The sequence below is a fragment of the Chroicocephalus ridibundus genome, chromosome 2 (genome assembly GCF_963924245.1).
Source record: "Chroicocephalus ridibundus chromosome 2, bChrRid1.1, whole genome shotgun sequence".
NCBI classification, from domain to species: domain Eukaryota; kingdom Metazoa; phylum Chordata; class Aves; order Charadriiformes; family Laridae; genus Chroicocephalus; species Chroicocephalus ridibundus.
In genome coordinates this window covers 103,272,945-103,292,861 of record NC_086285.1, presented here as the reverse complement: position 1 = coordinate 103,292,861, position 19,917 = coordinate 103,272,945, and the positions used below count along the sequence as shown (strand labels likewise).

The following is a 19,917-nucleotide window of genomic DNA, read 5'->3' as shown; positions in this document are numbered from 1 at the left end:
CATTTTATTACTGTCCATCTGACCAGATGGTGATGTGCGTGACATGCTAAAAGAGATCAGAGAGTCTGAATTAACAGGAACCACGATAGTAATGAAGGTTACTTTAATGTGTTTTGGGTAAATGGCTATTGAGGATAGGATCGTAAAACTAAATTGTTAGAAATCGATGGGCTGGCAACAGAAATTTCGGTCAACCCAGAACCGAACCAACTCTTGAGTTGCTCTTGATTCCTGTGTGGGACCTGAATCAGTGTTACTAAGCGAGATTTTGTAACTCTCGACCAGAGTATACAACAGCAGCCTGCTATAGTTGCGTACTCTAAAAATGGCCAAGGGCATTAAAATGAAAATGCTTGCTATGAAGCATCTAAGGATTAGTCTAAACTCCTTGCTTACAGTGTGAAGTGAATGCAAAAGCACTTAGCAAAAGAAAAAGTGTAGGAATGTCAAAGGGAAATGAGCATGGCTAAACAGCAGCGTGAGGCTAGATATTAAAAGCAACGTGTTCTTCAAAAAACGTAACCTGAGGAAGGTAGATGTAGGTCAGTAAAAGACCTCTTTTTTTAGGAATAATTTGCTAGAGGCATAAAAATTAATTATAAAACTAGTGGATTGTCAAGGTGAGGGGGCAGTAAGAGAAGACAAGGCCATGGGTGAAGAACAAAAATATTTTTTCTATATCTTCATTCACAGAAGAACTTGGAAAGCTTCCTAAACTGTGTTTTCACAGAGCAGAAAGAGTTTTCTCAGTGCAAATCACAATTTCAAAGCAAGAGAAGGTGTTACAGAGTGAATAATGAGAACGATATTGTATTCACTCAACAGTTTTAAAGGAACTTGGAAATGAAGTGTGTGAGCAAAGGGTAGCTCTAACTGGTGATATCCTGCTTAAAAGTGTTGTTTTTTGTGAGTGGTTTGGTTGGTAGGGAACAAACTTTATTCCTTGATATTCCTCTTGATTCACATTTAATGTGCTTGACTCTTCTGCTAGATGAATCAATAGCAATTATAATTAATAATACAATTACTGGTTATGTAGATAAGTATAATATGCTCAGGGAGAATAAAGATTGTGTTTGTAAAGGAGAAGCATGCCTCTGCTGGAGTTCCGTTGAAGCATTAAGAATCATGTGAACAAGGGAATATTTAAAAAGAAAAATTAACTTACCTGTTAGAATTCAATGTTTCTTGAATAATTGTAGTTGACGTTGCTGCCTGGGAGATGTATTTAGAATTGGGATGTGTAGGATAGTTGATAGCCATGAATTTATAGGTGCTAGTTTCTATGTAATGACATAATAGAAATACAGAACTTTGTAGTGGAGGACGCACAGTTGTTTGTTTCTTTTGTTGTTTTTTTTTTTTACTGTGAATAGGAATACAATGTTTTGATTGTTTTATAGGACCTCAGACTTCTTCTTTAGCTTCATTGTTGCCTTACTAATTATCAATTCAAGAAAGCTCAATAAGGATTGTAGTAGTTTCCGTGTTGTAAGGCACTATGAAATAAATAATGGTATTGATGTAATATTGACATGTTTATGCTTTTAAAATAAACATTGCTGTGAGTAGGCTTCAAAGCTTGTTTTAGTTACAGTGTTCACGGGTTTCAGAAGGACTATTTGGTTTACTTGCTGTTGATATTTTTTAAAGCAATCTTTGCAGCCAAGATCTGTTTAACTATTTAAATATTATTTATAATGATACTGCAGACTGTTACTGGTGGTAGGTGTATTTGTGGAACTAATGTTTTGTGAATGTACTTTTTACTGTAAATATATTTTGAAATGTCCTGTAAATGTCAGTAAAAACAGGGTAAAAAGTAGTAACTTTGGATTTATCTTATACTCCTTTATTTTGATTACTCCATTTAAAATAAGAAAGTACTACTTTTAAAGTACCCTCTTAATAAAAAAAATACTACTCGTAGATACTCATAGACATAATTATTTCATGTGGTTTTTTGTTCTGTTTTTTGTTTTTTGTTTTTTTTTTTTTTTTTTTTTTTTTTAAGGAAACTCTGAGCTGAAAGATAAAGAGGACCAGTTTGGAAGAACTCCACTTATGTACTGTGTATTGGCTGACAGGCTGGACTGTGCAGAGGCATTGCTGAAGGCTGGAGCCGATGTTAATAGAGCTGATCGTAGCCGAAGAACTGCACTCCATCTTGCTGCACAAAAGGTAATTACGTTAAAAGTGCTCTGCCGTTGTATAAAGTTGCGGCGTTCAAAACAGGTGTAAAGGAGATTTTCTTGTATTGAATAAGCATGTTGTATCTTTAGAGGCTTTAATTATTTTAGAGGCAAGAAATGCTATTGAGTTTTTTAAAAACTTGGTAAATCTTTGGAGGGTTATTTTTTTATTTTTTAATGTTTTTACTCAGTGTATTTGTAGCTGTCTGCAGAGACAGTATAATTCATGGCTATTTTAAGAACTTGTGTTGTCTAGGAAAAATAGTCCTTGTCTATTTTGGCCTAGCCTGTTCTAAGCAAAAACTAAATTTTGTACGCTCTGATACTCCTTAGGTTGTTACTGTTAATTTCGGTGGTTATAAGACCATATACTGTTAATTACTAGTGCCGTGTCTAAGAATTTCAAGTGTAGGGAATACCAAATTCTTTCCAGGACTAGGAGGGAAATGCATTACTGTCTGTTTTTCCTTCTACAATTTCGGTCTATAATATTGTCCAATTACATTGTGCCACTGAAGAGATGCTAAAGGAAGTATTCAACAATACAATAAAAGGTAATTTAAAATGTAACTTCAGAGCTGCAATAAATTTTGTGTTTAGAGCTGGGGGAAGCGTCCACAGTCACACAAGAATGAGCAAACTGACAGCAGAAGGAAAAAAAATAAGATGGGTTGGCTAGCTAACCAAGAAGTTTGAGTTGGCAAACTACGAAAAAGACTCCACAAAGAAGATTAAAAACTCAAACTGAAAAGAACAGCTCTTTATTTTCTATTTTACCTTTTATAGTATGCTTAAAACTGTAACTGCTCAAAAGTTAAACTTCTTTTGGCCATCTATGCTGTGTTGTTTGGTACCAGTTAGAGTGCCTGCCATGATTTTTGTAGCAAACCATTTCTATTCATAATAACTTGTCTCCTATTCATAATAATTCACATTGTTCAGATGTTTTATATACTTTTTAATATACTCTGCATTTTATTTTCTTTTATTTTAGTGAGGCTTACATAAAGGTAGCTATAGTATGGCCATAGTATTTAGTAAGAAGGAATATATGCGATTGAATAGAGAACCGTTTGGGAAGATTATAGGGTGACGTTGTTCAGTTATACTTGCAATGGAGTCCACAGGGACTGTGTGGTCTGTGTTACTGCATCTCTTATTGGGAATTAAGTTTTCCTTTAATATTTTAAATTTACAAATTCCTTAGGTACAAATGTTAACTATTAAAAACTAGTGTGGATGCATTCTTGAAATGTGCACGGTAATGTACTACATTACTTGACTACCATCATAATTGGTTACAATAAGTTATAATTGAGTTAAAATAGGCTAATTCATCTATTTGGTTACATACTACAACACCTTGATGAAATATTTCAGTCATCACCATAACCTTGTCTCTACTGTACCAGTGTTAACTTAATATTTCTAAGTGACCACCTCACTGAGAATGTTACCGTTTCAAAGATGGGTATTTCATAAATATAACAATGTCAGAGACTTTAAAAATTGCTATAAGATACTATACTTGCCTGGTGTTCATACAGGCTTCATATTTTATGACCTGATAGGCAAATTAACATTTTAATAATATTAAAAACTTAATTTTAAAAATTACATTTTCCCTGGGTTTTAAAAATACATTTTAGCATATTAAAACAATATAAATTATTGTTTATATCTTTGTCTATATGTTTATATTGTGGATATTTGTATTGCATCTATTCAAGGCAAGAGATATTTTTGCCTTGGCCGAATACCCTTTAACTGCATGTGCTCTTCAGTTCATTTATGACATGCTGCAATCGTGAAAGGGCAGTTTGTACCATATGATACTTGGACCATCTTAGATGTGTTTTCAGTTGACAGTGCAGCTGGAAAAAAAAGGTACTGTCTTTACCTCATGCTGTTTTAGCAGAAGATTTTATGCAGTCACACACTTATTGTGTAATGTACTAGATAGATGTGATTCACCCCACAGCCACGTAAGTGCTTGTGCCATCATAGTGCTGGGGTGGCAAAAAGTGGTCAGGAAACAGCCTTTGCAGCTGCTTTGCCTTTGGCTGACTGCTTAGCTGGCTTGTAAAACTGCATTCTGTGCCTTCTGAGCAGTTACTCACTATTGATGTCAGCTTACAAAATTAACATTTCATGTGTGTAAAATCTTGTCTTCAGTCTTTCCTTTTTAACACTTTAGGATCTACATTTCTGTCATGTATGCCCTCTGCAAAATATATAAAAATTCAGAACAACTTCATGTTCCATGCAGTTTTGGCTGTTTAAATGATGTTTTGCACTCTTCCTATTCCTCTCTGATACTTTTGGTTTATGTTTCCCCAAAGTAAAAAAAAAAAAAATTCCTCAGTAACAATTACTAAAAGTTGACTTTCAGACAGAAAAAGAAAAATGCTGCAAGATCACCTGTTTCCAAAGTTTTATTGCCAGGTTAGTGAATCATGAATCTACATATTTACCAGGGCCACTTTATAGTTTTTTTGTGTTCAAGCTTTTGAGTCGGTCAGTCCCTGTCCTGCGCTCCTTCAAAACAGGTTTATATGAGTTTCTAAATCTCCTTTCATTTGCAGTCACAGAATGACAGTGCTCGGGGATTTCAGATTCCAAATTGCACTTGAGTTGCATCCTAATTTTCATTTTCTTTGGAGAGAGATTAAGATTAATGCACAGACCTTTACATGCAACCAGTGAAGAGGCAGAAAAGAGAAAACACTTTTACACACACATATTCTCAACTAAAGCAGATGGTTGTAAAATAAAGTTAGGTTTCCTGAGTAGGAACCTTCCCCTCTAGGTACTAGAATTACTTTTGACATTTTTTTTTGCTGTCTCTTGGGAGTGCTTTTGGAACACCTTACTACTCATCAGGTCACAGCAGGCATCCTGAGGGCTAGAGTTTGTTGCCGGAATATGTAAGTCTCTTCAGGTTATCATTCTACAGGCTTCCTTTACATGTCCCTTACAGGTGTTCCTCTGAAACAGTCTTGCAGTTGATTTGACAAAAAATGGTCTCTGCTATATTTGGGAGCCACAGAACTGTCTCAGAGGCAAAGAGTTTGTGAGAAGATATTCTCCTAACGCCATACAGAAAGAATGATTTAGCCATCTTCAACAGAGGGAAGCTGAATGTCTTCCTTCATGTGTTTAGATTCAAGATGGTGACTCTCCCATTAGAAATCCTAACAGTATCAAAATTTCTGCACTTGATATAAATGCTTTTCATAGTCTCTGTGAAAAATATTTCTGATAGCATAGCTACACAGACTGACCCATGCTATTCCATGTTCTTTCAGTTTGAAGGGTTTCAACGTAGGTAAAAAGTGAAGGTGATGTGATATTTCAATAACCCTGTCTAATGTGGTTTTAATATCTATGTAATCTTTACCAATTAATGAGGAAACTGGGAAACTCAGAACTCAAAGTCATTATGTCATCCCTGTCTTGCCATACTTCGTCCAAATGGCTTTTGTCACTGGAGCATGTCTATAAAGCAATAGTTACCTGGAAAGATGTATCAGCTTCTCAGCAAAGGGTTCTTGTAATCTCTCAGTCTCAAACTTCATTAATGTCATTCTGGAAGTAAGAGTTAGGATATTCCCTTACTCATTGGTCCACCTAGCCACCTTTCTTAGATAGCAGATTAAGAGTAAGTGTTCTCACACCTTTCTTTGCAGAAAGTTCCTGAATTCAATAAGGTAGGGTCAGAAATCTCAGCTGTTAATATTACTTGAAATAGCAATGCTTTTTGAAAACAGCTATGGTTATACATTGATATGATAACCTTTGAGTGGTTGCTTAATTATAATAATTATGTTCTTAATAATAAGTCTTCTATTTGGTGATGGACATCCTTTTTATTACAGCTTTTAAGCTTTACACATCTGTTGGTCTGGAAAAGGTTCTTAGCATGAATAAGGAGCTAGAAAGTAAAACTCTGCTTAAATGTAACAAATATCTTTTTCTCTTGATGGAAAATATTTAAAATATGCTACAGTGCAATGTGAGACAATGGGGTGAGAATAATCTCAAGTAACTGTAGAAATTTACATTGCAAACATCTAAATCTGAGATAGTAATCTAGATCACTTTTAAAGTTAATGCACTTTAGGGTGCAGTTCATTCACCCTAAAGTAAAGATGGTGCTTCCTAAAGTACTGTGTAGCTAAGTCAGTTTTTGATATTGTTGATGTCTAAATTGTGACAAATGAATCTCACCCAAGGATGCATTTTTTAGCAAGCCATCTTTTTTGAATCTTCACTGACATCTTTTGTAGTATCTGTCTTTCCTTCATCAGCCTTATGATGGAGATATTTCAGTGTTTGTAGGCAGAAGTCCATGTAAATGAAGTCACCTGTTTTTTCTTCTTGGGTTTTCTTCTGTTCCACTATAAAGGTAGAATGTTTTGGTCTCTCTTGTTAAAATGGGCAGATCTCCCAAGCAATTTTGAAAGGGTGCATACCCTTAAAAAAAAAAAAAAAAAGAGAGGTTAAATCAGCTTCAGAAAATTTAAATTAAAAAACAATCGAATAAAAAAGACCCCCAAACCTACCAGAAAATGATACAAATTAATGCAGGAGTGCACCTGTGAAGATTGCCATAGGAGTTTGAGGACAGTGGTGACTTCATGAACATGGATGTAATTTACTGGGAGCTGAAACAGTGACTGATTGCAACAGAAGTAAAATAATTAACATAATTTGCCAGTGATTTCACACCGAGGAATTGTATTACTATGTGGGTACAGATCGTTGAAGCTGGTAGAACTTGGATTATTGTGAAATAATCATGATGTGGAGACAGATATGAGTACTGGGACTGCAATTTAACTACAGACATTCATTTTCACTTGTAAGCATTCTGGTAGCAATTTGCTTCTAGTCATAAATTGCAACTTGCTTAAACACCCATGCGATACTTCTGAACAGAAATGTTTCTGACAAGCCAAATTACCTGTATATGATTTTTAAATTTATCTTCCATTAAGTAATTCCAGTTTAATATAAGGAAAAAAAACCCAGTCCTGCTTCTTTCAGAATTTTTCACAGAGGATGCTCACTTATTAGCAATCTGTTTACTCTGGGGAAGTAACAATCTCTATGAATTCCCCAAGCACAGCCTTTTGTGTTAACAGGGATAGAAGAAAAAATTCAACAGTTTTGTTGTTCGATGCTAATAATATGCACTTTAAGATAATCTATCAGAATGCTTACCTCTCAGGAGGATATTAATTTTCACTTCAGGAAGATTAATACCAGCCCAGTGGGAAAATGTGGCTTTCATTATCTAGAAGCATTAAATATTCTGTAGGTTATACTAATTCTTTGCTGACACAGTTATTGATAAATAGCAGCACATCCAGGATGCAGTTAGGAATTCTGTGTAAAGTAGGAGGGTGTATTTTAATGCTCTTTAATTGTAATTTTTCTTAAACTAGAAAACATGGTTGTTCCTGTATACTTTCCACTAATCGTGCAAATAAACAGGGAAGTAAGAAGAGACAGCCTGTGGCAAGGATAAGACATGACAGAAAATTAGAAACAGAAGGTAGTCATTATACACATATTTTATGAAAGCTTATTCCCCAGTGTTATCTGATGAGTAGTCAAGGTAGTCCAAGAGATGCAAAACTGGAATGTAATTTCTCATTTCTTGTCCAATTAAAAGATGTTTGTATTAAAAGCTCCTAAATAAAACTTGCCTTGGAGCAAACTTATACATATAATCTCAAATCATTCATAAGGCGTTATTTGAACTGCACATGCACTTCTAACTTCCTTTCCCAATCTATATCATGAAAATAAGTACACACAGTGCCTTTCAGAGATGATGGTGGTCAGTTCATGTTCTTTTTTTCTTAGGCTGATAGTGTTTTGTGATGTTCCCTCTTAAGGGAGAGCTCATAATGAGTAATATTAGTTCTGTGTGTATGAGTTCGTGAAGTATGAATGGACTTCACGTTCATTCTGTCATACGTTCTTATGAACATACAATTTAACTAAATGGGAAAAATCTGAACAAACCAAGGTGTCAAACAGGAGTGTTGGCCAACCAGCCAGGAGCGGTGATTTTTTTTACATGCAGGACTATAGTTTCCTCTGTGTTTAATTAAGCCACAGACAATAACTGTCATACGAATCTTCCCTTTACTTCCCCGAACAAAGGGTTCTCTCTGGTGAACGCAGCCTGAAGATGCTCAAGGGCAGAAGGCACAGTTCCTTGTATGTGATTTGTATGTATTACAAATAATCCGACCGAGCTACCAAAGGGTTGGTCCTGCCCATGGCCTTCCCCTGACCCCTTTTCGCAACTGCGGAACTGCTCACTGTTCAGTGAGTTGGCAGAAAACGAACTCTACAAAATAACGATTCGTTTTCTGCCTGTTTAGCAAAAGTCATCATGCTCCCAAATGCTTTTCACTATTGGTTGTGCTGATGCTACTGTTGATCTGTGCTGTAAGCCTAATTGAAATGGTTAAAAATAACTACAGGAAAAGTTCAGGAGGAAAAAACTCACATTGTTACAGGGAACTAGTTTACAGTACGGTCCCCCAGAAAGTTGTGCTGTCACTGCTGAGGAAGAATAATAAAGCAGCCAGAGACGGTGCAGGGCTGGAACTTCCTAAATGAACCTTGACATCATGAAAAATATTCTCAAAATCTTAGATAAGAATTCAGCAGCCTTCCATTTGGGTTGAGGGAAGACAAGGGAACCCCTTTGAAGGTTTTTTTTTTGTGTGATAAATAGCAGGTCTGGCATTCTTTCAGGATCCTTGTATGTCTCTAATTCTGCTACAGAGTGTTCTTTAGATTTCATTAGTACTTCCATTTACCTCTGCATTAACTTGTCTTGTTTTAGTGATCAGTGAGCAAAATGTTAAAGTATGAAATGGTGATCTTGAAATCAACGTATTTGTCTTCTCTTAAGAAACTCAGCATTTCAGCATAGCTCCAGGGCATCTTAAATTTCACTGTTTGTCCACTGAAATGTGCAGAGTGATTTGGAACGTGTTTGTACACGAAAAATTATACAAGATAGAAGCATCTTGTGGAGACCAGTCTTAGGTAAGCTCTTTTGCATGTAGCTAGAGAAATGATTGGTCTGAAAGTGTTCTGAGAAATCAAGCAACACTAGATATTTATTAGGACAATGGTCAGAACACTGCCTTGTATGTTGTTCAACTTCAGAAATTCCATATCTTCGGTCATTAGTGCATCACAGATGTGAAGGAGAGGGAAGGCTTTCCAAGTCAGTTATAGTAAACATTATAGAGCAGCATAATTGAAGCCAATTGGACCCCAGCTTCTTGTGGGTACTTCAGCTTTCTATAAAAACTTGACAACAGTTTTGTTGGTATGGAGAGTGTGATTTGGGCATTACTTTGCCAGACAAATAAGTGATTCTAGTATTTTCAGGCAATGTATTTTCAGCTTACACACTTCGTCATTCCTTATAACAAGGTAAGTACATGCACATTGTTGGTTGCACATTAAGTGTTAAGCCACTAAGTGGCATCCAGCGGTCATCTGTCTCTACTGTCAAACTGTGGGGTAAAATCTGGCCAGTTGTCTTGTCTACAGAAGAGAAAACTAGAAATACTGTTCTACAAGTCAGGTTTCAGTTGCACAGCAGATTCCAAGGCATCTGAATCTGATTTCCCACTGCTTTTGTGTTAGTGTAAGATCAGTTTAAGACAAGGTTATACAAAAATTTACATGCCAAAGTAGCTCTTTTGACTTCAAGATCAGAATTTCAGAGCAGCTAAAGATCAGACTCTATCTCTCTACAGACAGCGCTGATAAATATGGTATGAATGTCTGTAGGCTGTAGCACATGTAAAATTGATTCTTTTAAATTATTTTAGTAATTGTTGGCTGTTCTTATAAGCCATGTTTGGAAATATTGCTTACAATTTGTGACTACCTCCCTGAATATACCTACTTTGCAGCAGTCCTTTTGAGCATCAAAGGAATTATTGCATGGCTAAACAAAAAATGTAGTGTCTCTCCTTGCCTTTGGATAGGACTGGGTTGTGAAAGAGAACAAATAAAGCTGGCTGAGACACTAAAATGCATTATACTATAAATATCTGACAGGTTTGCTCTATAGCCTGCCATAGACAGAATGCTTCTGTCTGCTTCCACTCGTGATAGCAAAATACTATTTTTCCCCATTTAGAATAGTAGAAGCTGAAGGTGGATGGGAGAGGTTTGAAGAGAGGATTTGCAGGAGGGGCACTTGTGGCGTATTTAGACAAATACTACATAGTAGAGTATATTTACGTGGAAAGGGATGGACCAAGTGTCGTTCCTTCTCTTTTACATGCACGTGAAGTGGTAGTGTCCAGTTGCCTGGGGCAGTTGATGACTGGCAGCAATCATTGTAGCATCCATATTATAAGGGATTTTGTTTTAATTGTGAGGGTTACAAACCTAATTTAAAAGTAGAACAAAGAATAAATACATCTGAGGTTTTTGTGAAGGTGAATGCGTTAACTCTTGCTCAGGATGTTCAGGTATGATTCTCAAGGAGGCATGTCTCCTGGGACAGAACTTGAAAAACATAGTGGTCTATGATTTCTTATTCTGACCTATAATGATGGAAAAGATTCATACTTATCAAGAATACTGATCTACACCAAATATTGTAAGTAAGTATTGCAGAAAGAAACTCGGGAATAGTAATGGGGGAGCCAGCTCATTGGGTTAATAAGTCTAATGTTTATACAAAGACATTTCTGATATGATTAGAAATGAAGAATAGTAATTTGTATTCACTGCTGGGCACCAGCTAGTCCTCTAGTATAACACTGTTTTATTAGCCATCATAGGTAAAGATGTTTTTTTTTAAAAAAAAAAAAAGGTCTTAAAATAATAAAAGGGGGAAAAAAATCCCAATGAGAATACTTTTACTGAACTAGGTAAAACCAAATTGGGAGAGTGATATGTATTCCTTTCCTATGTAAACAAGGTATGCATTAAAAAGAATGAGGATCGGCTAAATAAGAACAGACCATAGCAGTGAATATAACGTAGGATAAGTAGGAGGTTTATAACATAAGCAATAAGGAAATTTTTCATGCTGGAAAACCCGAACAGCTCCCAAGAACACTGTGGACTGACTGTTGCCACCGTAGGCATAAATGTCTTTGTGTGACCAAGAGTTTGAAATGAGTTTACTCAGGTCTCCCCGGTGTGGAGTGCTGATAGGGGTCTTTTTCGGCGCAGGAAGCGGGGACTGTGGGTGGCATTCCAGGCTGGGAGTTCAGAACTCAGCTGGGTTTGGGAAGGACAGAATGGTATTAAAACCATTCCTGTTTTTTTTTCCCTGCAAACAAAAACATATCTATTAAATGGTACAATTCATTATTTGAAAATGAAAATCTTTGTCTCCTCTTTGCAGTGATTTATTATATTTGGAGCACATTTTAGAGCAGTATAGTAATAATGTAAATTTATTCCTATAAATATTATCTACAATTTCAATTTTTCGGTATTTTTACCAGTTTGCTTGAGTTTTGTGAGACCCAACTTACCTAAATGTCCTGTAGGTTCAGTTTTCCTTTGAGCGATAGTAATCTTAAGGGATCAGTTTGCCAAACGATTCATTTAAATATCCACATTTTGTGATAATACTGAACTGATATGCCCATCTTTTAAAGAGTTTAATCATCTGTGTCTGATTGAAACGATTAATATGTGTTTGTCCCCAAGAGTCTTTTGTAAACCTAAGAAGATAAAACAGTCTGAGGACAAATACTACACAATTTGATTATTTATTTTTTTTTACTGAATGAATCTTTTTATAGTATATAGATTTTTTAAAAATAGTATTATGTTGCATTTGTATGTAGTTTCCTATATCTGTATGGCCTACATGTTGCACAGGAACATTTTCCTCGGTTAAACTAGATCTTTCCAAAGCAGAATAGCAGGTATTCATGTCTTATGTCTTCTTTAACTAAAGAAGCTTTTATTTTATTTAAGTTTTAATGTGATTTGATTTAATATTTTGTTGTTAGTAAGTAATTTCAGAAGCGTAGGAATCCGTTGCTGGAAAATAAATTCTTTTTGGCATAGTTGAGAAATCAACTAATTAATTATAGCAGGGCATTACTAATTGCTTTTTAACTGTTTCAAGAACTTGTGTATTTTTATTCATGTTATTCTTGCCATTGCATGATCTTAACAGTGTTCCTGTGGTTGTGGTGTTTTATTTTGGGTTTTTTTAAGACAGTTCTCTTCCTGTCATTTGTTACATTAAACAACCACAGCTCAGGGTCTGTGCCTCTGATCTCGCTGTTAATGCTTTTGGATAGCATCACTATAAAAATAATAAATGTTCTGGCTGCTTTTCAGTTTGCCTTAGAGTGATGTGACTTGTGAGGTCTTACATTACTAGATACTGCATATTGTCCTAGGAACAGACTTTTTTTTGTCTTGAGAAACAATTGAAGAAAATTTATAATGATAAATTCAAATGATGTATTCCTGGCTTATATCACTCCACTAAAAAGAAAGGAAAATTTTGTAGATATTAAGTGGAGTAGCAACCATAACGTCTCTCTGTCATGTAACTGCATATTGGGATTCCTTTTTTAATGATGCAAATCCTTGCCTGATAAGAACGCTTCCCAGATCAAGCTTGGTTTTCTAGGGTTAATTTTCCGGGCGTTTCTGCCTGGGCTTGAGAAGAGCTCTGTACAAAGGGAGTCAGTACAGCCTAGTGGAGAGCAGAGTCATAAGCATTTGCATCTCTGGAATGTTTTTATTGACAAACGGTAGTCTGCTATTGACATTTGTGTCCCTTGATGATACTTCTATCCTAGCTTATCTTTGCTGGTCAAATGCCTTAATTGTTCTGGCCTTTAATTCAGTCAAAGTTGGAGCACGAGTGGAAGAGAAAAGAGAAGGAACAGGTCTAACGGAGCATCAAGCTTGAGCTGTGAAGCTGCTGGCAACGATCAACCTGTCATAATGTTATGATTTGTTCATTTTTATACCATTTATTAGCCTTTACTTGTTGTGCCATTTGGCCTCCAGGGCAGATAAAGTGCTGTCTAATTTGGTAGGTTTGCTTCTGTCAGAGTGGCCTCGACAGAGAAGGTGTTAGCTGTAGTGACAAATAATCAATAGCTGTCGTTGTCATGAGGAACGTGAGTAGTTGGGCCTTTCATCTGGAGGATTAGAGGTCTAATTGGATTGAGAATAGGGAGGGTGGGCTGTTGGGTAACCCTGTCAGCTATGTTAAGCTGTCAAATGTCAGCCTTCCTGAAAGGAAGAAGGGATGGTTAGCTTTCAGAAACAAGGAAGAAGACATATGAAAGCTTTTTAAAAAGTAGTAGATATAAAAGCAGAATAGCCTAACATATGCTTTAACCCCTTCTTGTTTAATTATATATCTCTCCAGTTAATGAGGATCTGTGCTGTGTGCTCCCCGTGTATCTCGCTCGCTCTCTCACACACACACGTGCACACACACAGACAGACAGAATTTGTGTGATACCAAATCAGACTGGTTCTGTGTCTTGAGAAAAAGCCAGGTAACTTTTCAGATTAGGAATATAAATGCAAAAGATCATGACAGAAGAGAGGAAAATATCCACTAAAGGAGGGAATCACTTAGCAGAAGCTATAAAGAGACTGAATATTTTGTTTTAATATTTTGTTTAAAGATTTGGCACAGTCTGATAGTACCAGTATGTTTTTTGAGATATAACCACTTGTTTCAATGTTGCTGGAAGTAGAATAAGTACTATGATCCAGTCCTGCATTGGATGGTAGCATTGTCAGATGAATTTTGTCTGTATTTTCTTACAGTTGTTGCTTTTGATCCCTTGCTCTCTGCCTGTCTCTTGAAGAAAGATTTGCGATGTTCTAAAGAAGATAAATCCAAGGGAAGAGCCATTATGCTAGTAGAACAAATAATTTTTTTCAGATTAATGTCTCAGAAGGTTTATGATACTAATATTTACTTTATCAGAATAAACAATAGGATTAGATTTTAAAGGAGGATTTGTTTGTTTATAAAATTACTAAAATAGTGATTTCTTTATTTGTTACCTTATTTTGTTACTCTTTTCAAAGCAAGTCTTAACTGTAACCGTACCAGTATCTCCTTTCTCTATGTAACATATTTTTGCTGAGATCTATAGTACTTGCCCAGAGTTATCCTTTATATAACTGGCCATCTCTTACAAGGAGCTGGCATCCTTAACTGCTGATGACCTTGAAATAGCAGTTTTTAGGGGGTGGAAGCCCATTATATTGCATTGGCTTATTTTAAAAAAGGCAATTTTATATTTTTCTTCTTTTTTATAAGCTTCTAGATTTTTTTTAAATCTCATAGATTTTTTTTCTGGGTTTGATCGTTTATTCTATACGAGTGATTTTACTATTGGTGTTTCGGTTTGGATTGATTCCCCTGCACTCATCTCTCTTCTACACCACTTATTGATGGCCTTTTGGACTCGTGACAGCGTATTTACTGGTGGTCTGCTGTAAATGCTGGCAAACCATCCTTAATCTCAGTTTTATCTTTGTAGGTTAGTACAATGCTCTAAGTATTTCAGAAGTATTATCTGTTATCATGCTTCAATGGGTAACATGTCAGAAATTGTGGCTTTTTTCCCCTTTCAGGTTGACTGCCATGCTCTCCAAGACCCATCTTTGTGTGCGAGTCTGGATTTGTGGGTCTTGAATAATTTTGCTTTTGTGATTAGTTATCTTACACGTGTTGTACCTCTGTCATTTCTAGTCTAGGCTTTAACAGAACTAAACTTCTAACTTTTCTCATAATCCAGTTCTCCTGCCACATCTTTCCCTGTATGTTTTGTTTCACTACTTCCCCAACTCTCACTTTATGATCCCTGGTATTTAGTTTTGAGTCTGTATAATCTGATTTAATCACACTTAACCTTCTGGTGTAAGCTATAGGAAGACAGATGAAGAATTGAGATAACGGCCTGCCCTTGCAGATTTAATTGTGGTGAAGATAGCTGAGATTGCTGAGCTACAAGCTGCTGTGGCCAGGTTGGCTCCAGTATCCACAATACCCATGAAGCTGACCCAGTGTTTCTATACTCTGTTGTAGTCTGTGCTACAGAAGCACTGTGATAAAAATCCTGGTAATAAAATAAGCCCTGTCCCATTTATTACTTCAAGATTTTTAAATTGTATTTTTAGCTTATTAAAAATCTGACCATTCTTCTGAAAACATTTTCTTCAAGTTTTTGCTTTATGTTTATTCATTGTGAGAACAAGTGTGTCATTATTCAGATCTAAATTTCTAGAGCTTTACATAGTACTTGCTATTAAAATCCTTGCCCTTTTTTTTTTTTACCCACAGACAATTTCCTTGACATGGCAATGATCTGTGGTTTCTCCATTTTCTCCCCTTCTTAGTCTAGCTAGAACATCGCTATTGGTGCTGTTTTCTTTCTCTTCTCCTCCAACAATGTCACAGCTATTTTTATTAACCTAATTGACTTATTTTCATTGTACACACTATTCTCTCTCATTTTCAACCATGATCTAATTTCTCTTCTCCGCATCTCTGCCCTGCTTCTCGCTCTGTTAACTCTCCTCCCTTCCACCATTTGGCTTTATATCTTCTTTTACCATGTTTCCCGTGCTTGAAATAAGCTTTCATGATCGAGACTGCCTAAGAGGATATTGTCAGGCCCAAAACATATATTGTATTATCATACTAGTGTCTCTGTTGATCTGTCTTGATCTCAAGCGTTTCAGATTTCATTAAAAATAATAAGAAAATAAATGTCTCCAACTGCAGTGATTTTCTAAAAGATTTTGAAAATATAAATGAAGTGCAAGCCTTGGTGGCAGAACATAGAACAGCACTGCTTGTATAGTATTTCCCAGTGAAAAGGAACTAATTCTGCATAGCATATGGAATGATATCTTAAATATCTGTACAGCCAGCTGATAGAATTACTTTATTTTCACCTATCAAATTCACGGTTGTACTTTTCTGAGTAAACTTTAGAAGAGTATCTCGGCTGATGAGTTGCCCATTGTTACTTTTTCAGATCTTTTCTCAGTTCTCTTCTGTGGCGATAATTTTTCAGTCTGATATCAACAAATAAAATAAATCATAATAGTTTATGAAGAAAGTCAGTTAAAAGAATGAAAAGATAAAGTAGTCATGTCCTTAAAAAAAAAACATCTTAAGTGACTGCATAAGGCTGGAAAAAAAAATACTGGTGCATAACTTGAACTCAGGTATTTTGTTGGGAAGATGGACTAGAATGGAACAGGATGGAGCCATGCTTTAGGATAGTTAGGCAAAATTTTGCCCAGCAAAAGCAAGTGCTTTGCACAGATACAAGCAGTGCTTTTTCTACAGGGCGTTACTGCATGTTGCTTGATGTTTGGCTGTTTTCAGTTGACTTAGTTATCGTGGTTTTCAACTGCTAGGTCTCTTTTACATAGTGTTATCAAATGGCTGTCCCCTCTCTCTCATTTTGTTTTATTCAAAGGAAAGGTGAAAAATTCTCCAGCATTTGAATTTGAAAATCAATGGTTGCATTTTAAAACTGTGATTCTTTGTAAACTTGTAAACTGTACTTTGAGTGTTACGGTTCATATCTGAATAGATTTCATTTTGTTTCACTTCTTGCTGTTCCTTTAGCATTAGTATTGTGGCATCCCTCGATGCACAAGTGACTTGCCCAGCTCTTCTCCCAGGACATTGATGTCTGCTGCCAAGTCTGTACCTTAAAAAATAGCTTTACAGGCAAAGGCATCTCCCTGTTTGAGTGTCCTTTATAAAACATCGTTCTTGCATTAATTGCCCCTCTGCAGCTGACCTCACAAGTGATCTTTTTTGGTTACAAGAGGAAATATTGGTGTTGGGACTGAGAGGCTGCTTACTTGTTTGTGTCTGGATTTGGCACTGACAAATTAAAACAGGACTATCACTAGTTTGGTTTAGTTCAGTTTTCTGAACTGTTTGGTGATTTCTGTTTGAATGAGGTGACTTTTCCCAGGTATTCTGTAGTAAAAAGTGAAGGCATTTATTTTCTGTGATTATAAATGTTATTCTAATTTTAAGTGAATTGGGTTTTTGTTAAATGTTTCCACACATGCTTCAATAAATGTAGTACCAGCAATAGATCATTTTGAAACAGGACACCTTTCTGCTGAATTCTCCAGGAATCTTCTATCAGGTGTCTGACACATCCTTAATCTGATGCTCAGGCTTGTCATTTGAATCAATAGTATACTAGATAGGATGTCTTCAGGATGCAAGGCTGTTGCTATAGAAGGAGTTTGAAAAATAAATTCAGTTCTTATGGCCAGCCACAAACTCCAGGAGCACTAATCTTTCATTTGTCTCTCTTTTTGTCTGTACACAGTTGGTTAAATTGTTGATTAAAGAGAATTAGGTGAATCACACTCAAGTGAAAATGGATATGTATAAACTACGTAAGCAAATTCTGTTGTTTCCTGGAAAGTGACAGTTCGTGTCAGCATTTCATAAAATACAAAATTAGTTTAACTTTTCTATTAAAATTACGAATTTTTGGTCTCTTTGTAGAGCACTTTGGAACCCTTTTTTGCAACACATTTTTTATTTAATGAAGAGTGCTACCAAATTTTATTAATGAGGAACGATTTATACTGAAATATTAAGTAATTTATGTTAGGAATATCATCTGTATATATTGAGCCTTCTGATGGGAATGTTTAAACTTAAATATATATATATACACAGAGGACATGTTTTGTCAATGTTCTGCTAGTATCATATAGATTTGGGAAGACTTTAAGAAACACCAAGCTTGAATTATTATTTTAGCTGCCTATAGTCTGAACAAAGATAATAAATCTAGTACTTTTACTACTGCTGGGATGTAGTTTGAGTAGCTTACTAAGGCTTTGATTTATTTACCAGTACTATAAGTAGATTCTGACTTCATTTTAGATCTCAAATGTCACTGTAGTGTCTATAGAAGCTATAAAAAATTTCCCTGTATAAAAGTAGCCTCAAGTGTCTCATCTCAGTAATTATTTAAAGTAAGGGCAGACCTACCTTTATTGCAGGTTATTTTTATTATGGCTTGTCTGTCTAATTCTGTAATAGTTCTGGAAATTTCACTGTGGCTGGCGAACTTTTCTCATAAAATAGAATTTGGTATGTAGCTTTGTCATTATTTCACACAATGGCTTGTTATAGGACTTAAGATGTTTGAAATATACTTAAATCAATTAAAAGACATGAATTTATTTTCAAATAAACCAGCAGCTAAAGTCATAACAAAAAATTCTGGGAATATAGGCTCAACAATAAGTATATATGAGAAGTTTTCATTTTGCAAGCAATGTTCCTTCCAGGAGTCTGTAAGGACATCACATACACAAGTCCTTAGAGGTGTGCAATTAAGAAATACAAGGCAGTAGTGACACTGTACTGATCAGAGCAATGCTAAGTAGCAATGGCAATTACTTTGCTTCCAGAATGAAACATTACTGCACAAAATTGGGGTAAAAAGTGAGAACTTTGACTGGACTTGTAGCTGTCACTGAGAACTTGGTCTTTAGGTTGAATTCTATCATGGGTAATACTGTTCTTTATAATATTTTTATTAGATTTTTAAATAGAAATCTGGACATGGCATAGAAACGTATCTAGAATAATGGAAAATCATATGAAGTCTGTCTAAAATGTAGGTTTGTCCTCTTAAAGTATGAGCTTATACAATTTAAAAATTTCTGTGTGTAAGAAGATTATGGAGGGTTTTTTAATTTGTTGCTAAAACCATCCTAACTTGTGTTATGTTTCTAGAAAAGAGGTGGGAACCTTAGGAGGCATTAGGTAATGTATGTTATAACTAAGCAATAAGAGCCGTGGAGCAGAATATTGGGTATGTGAAGTATATAGGTAATTAATAAAAATGGAAAGAACATTATAAATATGGACATAAATCCAAACTTTACTAGGATTCGAGAAGAATGTGACTATATGAAAATGCCATTTTTCAAAAGAAAGATATATATTTCAGAGAGGTATTTTCTTCATTTTTTAACACTACTCTTAGTTTAAGACTCTTCAACTTAAAGCTGTTAAAGTGAAGAAAATGAGTGTAGTAAATATTTTCTAGTATTTGTATTTTTGGGGAGGAGAGGGTCAGTACTTGCTGCCAAATCTTTCAAATCATAGTATTTTTTGAAATACAATATTTCTTGACAACTTAGTCTTTGATTCTTTTTGAAGAGGTGGGCAGTGATCCTGTAAATGTGGCTGATGTGTCTCAGGTTTTCTTGTGAATCCCCAGAGATTGTGTGTTGTGGGTACTTCTGCCTGAATGACTTCAAAAGAACACTACAAGAAAACAAGTCCAGTTACAGTAGAAGAGATCAACTGGAAATGAGAATGCTAATTGCATTTTCATCCTTGAAGTGGTTTTTGCAGGAAAGCCACTAATTTCTGTAGGTAGATCATAAAATTTAGAGCAGAAGAGCTGAGAACACTACACAGAAACACCATGTACAGACCATGGATAAATGAGGTCAAAGGCTCTAAGATGCAAACACCTATTTTCCTTCAACTTATGCTGGGAAACAGTTTTACCTTGGCTTTTACAGCACTGGTCTGTTGTCTTCTCTATTGTGTTCTTTGACTGCATGCCAGTTGATAGATCTGTCTATTCCTATGGAAACCAAGATATTGAAGCCAATCTTGCAAGAGGCT

General features: G+C 35.6%; 1 protein-coding gene across 6 annotated transcripts in view; it reads left to right on the top strand.

Moving 5' to 3' along the window:
• INVS (inversin) overlaps nucleotides 1-19,917 on the top strand; it is a 101,446-nt gene that overhangs the window by 13,769 nt on the left and 67,760 nt on the right. For 5 of the 6 annotated variants that reach the window (XM_063326352.1, XM_063326351.1, XM_063326353.1 and 2 more), the window contains one exon: nucleotides 2,015-2,181. In XM_063326352.1, the coding sequence (XP_063182422.1) occupies nucleotides 2,015-2,181 (167 nt within the window). Of the gene's footprint in view, nucleotides 1-2,014; nucleotides 2,182-19,917 lie in introns of those variants that run through there. The other variant, XM_063326358.1, reaches the window with a different exon arrangement.